At 41.3% G+C, this 8,305-nt stretch overlaps 1 protein-coding gene across 1 annotated transcript in view; it reads right to left on the minus strand.

The window, feature by feature from the left end:
- Positions 1 to 5,425, minus strand: part of KCNK9 (potassium two pore domain channel subfamily K member 9) — a 54,827-nt gene extending 49,402 nt beyond the window's left edge. The window contains exon 1 of the mRNA XM_089477448.1: positions 5,140 to 5,425. Within this exon, the coding sequence (XP_089333574.1) occupies positions 5,140 to 5,422 (283 nt within the window). The 5' untranslated portion in view covers positions 5,423 to 5,425. The remainder of the gene's footprint in view (positions 1 to 5,139) is intronic.
- Positions 5,426 to 8,305: the final 2,880 nt, after the last annotated feature.

The following is an 8,305-nucleotide window of genomic DNA, read 5'->3' on the forward strand; positions in this document are numbered from 1 at the left end:
GGGGAGGAAGGACAGAAATGAGGCGTCCAAGAGAAGGGATGGGATTACATTAAGAAAAAGAAAAGAAGGGATGGGAAAGTAGTCTATTACAATTAATGCTTAAAGTTTTCATTTAAAACATGAACTGGGCATCTGTCATTATGTGTTAACGTGAATTGTCTGTAGCATTATCTTCTTTTATTTAAGTAGTAATACCCATTAGGTGCATCAGGACTACAACCCACTGCAGTAAATCAGAAAGGAGATAGAAGCAGCGATTGGCTACAAAACGGAATCCCACAGCCCTCCCAACACCCGCAGTCTACTCTACTCTCCCGACAACTTGGTGTTTAGCAGCCACATCATCAGAGAGAGAGACTGCGTCGTTCTCGTTTTTTCTTTTTTAATCTCAGCGCTTAACTGGATTCTGGAAATGATTTTCACACCCCATGCGAAGATCCCATTAAGTTTGTATTTCCTTCTCTACAATTATTGGAGGAAATCTCTCTGTATTCCGCATTAAAAAACGGTAGCAGGGGTTTGCTTTGCCATAAAAAAAGTCTAGAACTATAAATTATGGGTTTGCCATTTGTTTTAGTTAGATTAGAAATATCCTATCATTATAGCATTATCTCCCCCCAGCTGAAAGTGATGCCCATCACAACCATCCAACTATTCTACTACAATTCTCATTATCCTTAGTCCACCACTGGAGAACTCTATCTCGGAAATGAGTGTATTCGCAAAACTCAAGATATACCCCCCAAAATATGATAGAAATTAAGCGGTTTCTCAATGATTGGTTCAATTTTCCTGTTGCCGACTACTTTGCGTTCACTGAATATGAATACTCATATATGAGTTCAAAATTGTGAATAGATTTTTTTTCTCTTTGCCGAAAAATGGAAATTCTTAGAAAAATTAGCTAGATATTTCTCCTGTAGGGTTAAGCCTCAATACTCAATCCCCGTCATGGCAGAGTAGGTTGTAGTAACCCTTTGAGAGCCATGAGGATAAGCAATGCTTTAGATTTCCCATCTCCTAGTACCCAGAAGGGTTAATGTACGCCCGTTGAATGAGAGAGTAGATAACACAGAAGTAGAGCCGATATATGGAAAGGTTCAGCAACACACATGAAAGAAGTATATATCAAAGGAACAGTAGACCAGTGTCAGTGATAACGACATGACCCCGGAGGACGCAAGGCTAAAAGAGCAGTGCAAGGAAGCTGCTACCTTACAGGAAAAGCAGTGGGTGCACAGAACAGCCTCCCAGGAAAGGCCAATAGAGGGCCAAAGGTTGTGCAAAATCAAATTGCCTGGGCTATGCATAAAGCCAGTGTACGAAATGTGATTTGCTGTTCAATTTCTTTTACAGTGACTCTGGTAGATCTTATCTGACTTTGCTTGTAACATTCTCACGCTTAGACAAGAACACAAGTGGGGAAAAAAAAGACACAAGCAGGGTACAGAGACTCGGTAATCACCCAACGACCGCCCAAAGACCACCCAATCTACCAGGACGAGCCCCCCACATTCCCAGTATTATTACTCGATCACGTGTATCAAGTACAGTTACAATATACAACGGGATGCACAGGATTTATGTCAACAGAGTATGAACGGTTCATTAATATTGTATGGTATTTATAGCAGGCGGCCATATGGTCACCTTTGGTTTATTTATATATATATATATATATATATATATATATATATATATATATATATATATATATACTGTGTACATTATATCTATATCTATCTATATATATATATATATATATATATATGTGTATATATATGTATATATATATATGTATATATATGTGTGTGTGTGTATATATATATATGAGTGTGCACACACAATTTTATTTACGCACTCCATCTCATCCGACTATTGACACAATACTTAATTTAAACAAATCAGGAGTAATATAAAGAGGCTTCCATAGTTCTCCAAATGGTAAAAGAATCACTAAATTCAACATATGATTTCTATATCCATTTCGGAATATTTCGTTATATTTTAAGGTGGGGGGGGCAGCAGATGTCTGCCGCTCCGTGTGGCGTGTGTTGCAATACATCACTGCTAATTTCCATTACAGGGCAGATGGGTTTAACCACATTTCTATTTGCTCACTTCTTTATCCTACAGTTATACCCCCCCCCTCCCCCCCCCCCCAAGTGGGTGATGTTATCATAGTAAGACAATAAAAGCTAAACCTCGGTCTTCTCGTTATTCATTAACATTGATTTTATTTAAATATTCTTTTTTTTTTTTTTTTTTTTATGTACGCAAAGAGAGAGACGGGGAGGGCAAATGTTTGGCTAGCCTCGAAAGGGTTAATCCTTTTGCCTGTCAGAGGCGTAGGCAAACCGTAGCCTCAGGGTCCAGAGGGGAAAGAGTTAAAGAATGCCATGTAGCAAGATGCTATTTTTGGTTTCTTGAAGGCACTGCAGGACTTGTACTGCGGGGAGCTGTCCTTTTCAGCACCAGACTCCAGAAGCTAGGGATGCGAGTCAACACACATTTCATCACCAGTGATTCTACCCACTATATATATATATATTATATTATATATATATATAAGTAAATTACAGTAGTGAATGCAATAACGCCCCAATTACGCAATCCGTTGCCCTATTATACAAGACGAACGCTTTCCGGGAGGGGCTTTGGGATTTAAACGGTTAAAAATTTCCAGATGGGGAGGTAGGAAAGTCACTTCAGGGTAATTCATCCATCTTAAAATTCATTTCATTTAAACCCTCCTGTGACTTAGTCTATTTACATCAGTTGTCGGATGCCACAAGGCAGTTTACATGAGTTTAACCCTGCGTGGGCTGCCCGTACCCCATAAGCGTTCAATGGGTTAAAGCACAGGCAGGCAGTGCTAAGAAAGAAGAAAGAGAAGAAATGGTGGTGGGGGGGGGATCTCTGTTGCTAAATTATGTAATAATATTTTTGGACCCTTGCCCCATTTTCAAGTTTTTTCCCCCTAAAAAAAATAAATATGTAATTTTACTTGTGTGTGGATTAGGCAGATGATGGAGTAATAGATATATTTATAAATAGATAGGATAGATATTATTATATGTTTGGCTCATTAAGTAATTATAGTACATACAAACTTCATGCTGTCGGGGGGGGGGACTAGTTTTCACAGTATTTTGCATCTTTTTTGGCCTGATAATAAAAAAAATTAAGGAATATTCCCCATGTTCCGCTAGCAAACAAAAAAAAATGTTCTTAAAATACTCAACATACTCCGGGAATGGCAGGGGATTACTACGTGTTAAATCTTCTAGGTTAATCTAATCTAATATTAGAATATTCCTTGAAAATGAATACATAATCAACACTCCGAAGGATTCTAAAAATAAGACTTCAAAGGGTAGAGCGGCGGAAGAATTAACCCTTGCGCTCCCAACGCTCTCATCTGTATCAATAAACGAACATTGATTTTTTTTTTTAGAATTGTTAACCCTTTTTTTCCCCAATGTTCCGCATTTTACGCGCACGATCGCTGATGTTCATTATAGATGCACCCAATCTGATTCGTTTGGAGGTAGTTTTTCCTAGAAAATGGGTTAATTATCCCACTTTACCAATTTCAAGCAGCATCTTTTTTTTAGCCTTAAAGGTACATGCACAAAAAAAGCCCTTAAGGGAAGAATTTTTTTAGGTGAAAAGATACCATCTTTTCCAACATACAATCCAAAAAATATTCTTCCTTAATTAAATTTATGAAATTATTAATCTATATCTATATATATATAGGTTTATAATACAATATTCTATTAATAGATGTCACCCTCTCCAAACCAAAATAAATTACTCAGCTTCCAAATTTAAACAGCCAGTGACTCAGTATATGGGTAAAAAGTAACATATTATGTAATGGTTCTTGAATAATCCTTTACAAACAATGGGATGTAGTAGATACGGGTCTAGGAGGTCTGGTGGAGATGGGAAAAGCAAGGATTACCCTAAAAAATTACTCTCGAGTTATGTATTTTCTCCTTTGTCCCATTAACTCTTCTTTCAAAAGTAAGGCTTAGAATAAAAAAGGAAATGTAAAAATCTGCTGTAAAAAATAGGATAAGGAAGGACATTTTGAGTTAAATAAGGTCTACCGGGGGGTTCTGAGGTTATGACAGCGGTCCATATGCTTGTTAAAGGCATAGACAAATATTTATATAGCGCTTGAGTTGGTTGGCAGAGTACTGATGTGGAGCAATCACCATGGAAACCAGTGAAATCTTCATGCTGATTGGTCAATGCTTGTTATATAAATATGGCCCTAACAGTGCGTTTATACTTTGGTTAGTTGATTAATTAGTTAGTTGGTTGGCTTAACGTCCTGGTTTACTAAGTACAGCAAGACAGAGTATCGGATGAAGCTCTCCAATCCACAGATCAGAGAAAATTACAAATCCCTAGGTTAATGATGTGTACAGAATACACAGAACTGGTTAAATCAATGCGGATGATTTAAAACAGCCACAAGGAGCACACATTCATTTACTTGGGAGATAAGATTGTGAATTATCTTTTTTTTTCCCCTGTAATTCATGAACTTCTCTTCATGCCATAGTAAAAAAAAAAAACGCTACAGCCTGTTCGACACCATCTACAACAACGTTCAAACAGCATTCGGTAAATATATAGTATTCTATTTACACAAAACAGTGTATAGGGTATCGGCGCTCGCTTCAGATCTTCCAACAGATGCGACCACAAAGAATGAAATTATGCTTAGCAAGCCTTTTCTGTCACCCTCAAAGTGCGAATATTAGAGAGCAGACATAGATTCCCCGTTAAAAACTTTCTGGGGGTTTTCAACAAATCCAAGTAATTTGCCCATTATATCATGTTACCTGTTTAATAACCAATCCCACATTTTAACTTGTGCCAAACAGAAGACGAATTAAGAAGAAGAACACGGATTACATAAGAGTTCTAGAGCGGGTGGACAAATTGTGGTTACAATTCCAATCATACTGGTTGAGAGCGAGTGAATTTGTGAACCCAACAGCTACTAGGATACAGATTTACTCTTCTGTTCCAGAGGATTGTGAATTGTGTCCTCAGTCGCTTCACATTTTTCCCCCGTGACAAATTCGCCCAACGCTAAGTTTCCCAAGTGTCACTCACCTATTGTTGTGATGACAGTGATGGCAAAATAAAAAGAGCCAGCAAATTTCCACTGGACTCCAGCCCGGTGGGGCTCGGACTGCATGATGACCAGCTCCAACTGCCTGTAGTCCTCGTTGGTAATATTATATTTTCCCTTGAGGCGGATCTCCTCGGCTTTAAGCTTCTCCTCCTCTCGCATCTCGTAGTCGGACTCCAGGGCATCGAATACAGCGGCCCCAACGAGAAGATAAGTGAACGTGCAGATGATGAGGGACAGAGTCCGCACATTCTGCCGCTTCATGGCCACCAGCAGCCGGCTAGTGAGGGGATCATGTCCCCTCGTCCTGTCTGAGAGGACGCAGCAGCCAGTGGGAAGTTGCAGACAGCAATGGCTAGGCTGGATGCCTGGGGAGTGAGAGTGAAGAGGATGGTCGTGTTGGTGGTGGTGTTGATGGTTGCAGGGCTGGTCACCTCTCCCCACTCCCTGCTCGTGTTCCTGGGAAGAAGAAAGACACAAGAGACTGCTGGACCTTCTGGACCAGGTGCCCTGGAACCCAGAAACTCTACGCAGGACTTGCCCAAACCAAGCCGTCCCGATGCGCAGTGCCATCAACAACAGCACCTTCCGACTGGACCCCTAGCGTCCTTGCTGATAGCCAAGTCGATCTTCTAGGATAATTGATATGGTCCTGGAGTTGGAGCTGGGACTCCAGGGAGTAGGAGGCGGAATCAAAGAAGAGGGGATACACACTATAGATGTCTTTTGGTGCTCTTATGTATCTTTAAGACATCTGGCACTCTGCGGGTAAAGACAACCGTGGCTCAAGCCCAAAAATATATATATTTCCTTTTTTGAACTAAGGTAACGGAGCATATGCTACCTATGGACTTTAGAAATGGTTTCTCAACCAGTCGGGGGGGGGGGGGAGGCACCCAGATCAGAGCAGGGAGATACTTTGATACGGACTGCTCTATAAAAAAAATAAGTTTTAAGGTAGTTTTAGTCCTTTCTTAAAGCGGTGATGAAGGTACTGCCGTCTGTCAGCCTCAGTGTCTCCGCACGAAATCGACGAAAGGACATCTCAGCTCACCCACAGGGACTGGTTTCAGCCAGAATGTTGAGTTTCCAAGGGTTTTCCGGTCATAAATGCCCACGGAGAGGTGTCTAAAGTCCATCTATAAGACCGGGTCAATATTTCCCCACCAGGGTCGCCGAGCGTGAAACAGAACCAGCAACAATCAGTGTCCTCCTACTCGGACGTCGGAACATCCTGGATACAAATATATCTTTATCCTAATAAAATAGATGAGTTATTCCAAGTTAGACGCAGCAACAGTTCTTATAAATCAAGCCGATCCTTTTTTTATATATATATTAAATTAGCAAGCGGCGTACGTTACAATCGTGCCAGAAAAGGACTTCTAACTCTGGAGAGCTTTGTGTCAGGGATGAGGCAGTCAAGTGCTGCAGAACCACAGGCTGGAAACCGCATCTGGCTGGGATGAACGCCGTGGAATATTGGCCTCCGGGAAACAACCCCCCCCCCCCCCCCAAAAAAAAATCTTAATTCTCTCCTGCTGAGACAGAAGGTGATTTTTTAGGTTATATTGGGGAATAAAGGGCGCACAGAGCACCCGCAGGTCTCTCCTTCTTTTGTCTGCATGAAGCACCCTGGGCAAGTAGAATTCAGGAACGAAAAGCTAACGTTGGGAAGCAGACGCCGACGGGTGTTGTCCTAGCAGCCAGGTCATCTGTTCCATCCTCAACTCTACGATCGCCCTCCCCAAAAAGAAAAAAGTAGAAATCCCACCATGCGTGGCTTTATCCCCGAACGGCCGGGAAGGAATCAGGTGAATACATTGTATCGAATCTTTCTCCAACAGATGTCCGCATCAGTAATTCGCATCCCGGGAACTGCAGTGCGCCGGATTCAGAGTTGATGAGTGAATGATTTCCGCCAGACGTTCCTCTTATAAATCATTGTCCTTAAACTCTCCTGGTTTTTTTTTCCCTGTGTGTTGCTAAAACCCACCTATTCCATTTTTAATTCTATTCTCTCTCTGCGATCAGAGCCCGGTAAACTCTCTAATACCTTCCCTTTCTCTTTTTTTTTTTTTTCTTCTTCCCATTTCACTAACCCTTCCCTCCCCACCTCCCCCCACATGTCTCTCCATGCTCGCCACACCCCCCACACCCCCCCATCACCACCACCACCACCACCACCACGGAATACATTAACTCTTCAGGGAATCGCTGGGAGTCAATATCACGTGATGTCATATTTGAAGACAGAGGAGGGCAGGCGTTGCATTAATGATGAAACAGAGTAGAGAAAAAAGGAGGGGAAGAAAGAGGATAAAGAGAAGAAGGAGAGAAAGAGTGCAATGTCACCGTGATACAGTCCTTTAAAAATGCCCAAAATTCTGGAAGGGGGGGGGGGGAGCAAGATGCAATTCAAACTAGGCCAGGGGGGGTTATGACTTTGCAATCTGTATGAGATTATCTGTATCTGTCGCCGGAATTTAAAGATGCATCTGTTGCTTTGAGAGCCCTGATCCGGTATCCGGTAACAGCAACCGAGCTAAATCGTATTGCAAAGAAATAAAAACAAAATTAAAAAAAAGGCAGCCTCTGGCTCCACGGTACGGGAGACTGCAACTCCCAAGACACAAAGCCAGCCTCGTACGATCTTCAAAGGAGGAAAAATAAACATTTTTTTTTATTTACTTATTTTAACCCAAATCGGGGTTCTGTGTGTGTAACCATCCCGTGTATTCTTTTAACGTTATGTACTATGTGGGTTTCTAGCTACGGGGGTCGCTCGGCTGGCACATAAGGAGGTCGGGTACCATGCCGCGCTTTCCTGAAGTGGTTTGGCTACTGTAAGCGGACGCAGCGGTTGTCTAATTGGGGAAGGAACGGGTATAACGAAGGAAGGATCGATGGATTACCCATAAATTATCCGTTCTCTGTAAAGTTCTAAAAGCGCTTTATTAAACACTAAGAAGAATTATATGGGTTTTCGAGAAACAGCAGCTCATGTTTGCAAGTTATTGTTGGCGTTATCTAAATAAATAACAGCAAAAATTAATATAAATAAATCATTAAAAAAATATAAATAATGATAATAGTCATCGTTAAATGAGGGGTTTTTGGATATGTAGCGCATACATTGTATGTCAG

The sequence above is a fragment of the Sceloporus occidentalis genome, unplaced genomic scaffold (assembly GCF_023333645.1).
Source record: "Sceloporus occidentalis isolate IW3139 unplaced genomic scaffold, rSceOcc1.0.p SCAF_11, whole genome shotgun sequence".
NCBI lineage: Eukaryota > Metazoa > Chordata > Lepidosauria > Squamata > Phrynosomatidae > Sceloporus > Sceloporus occidentalis.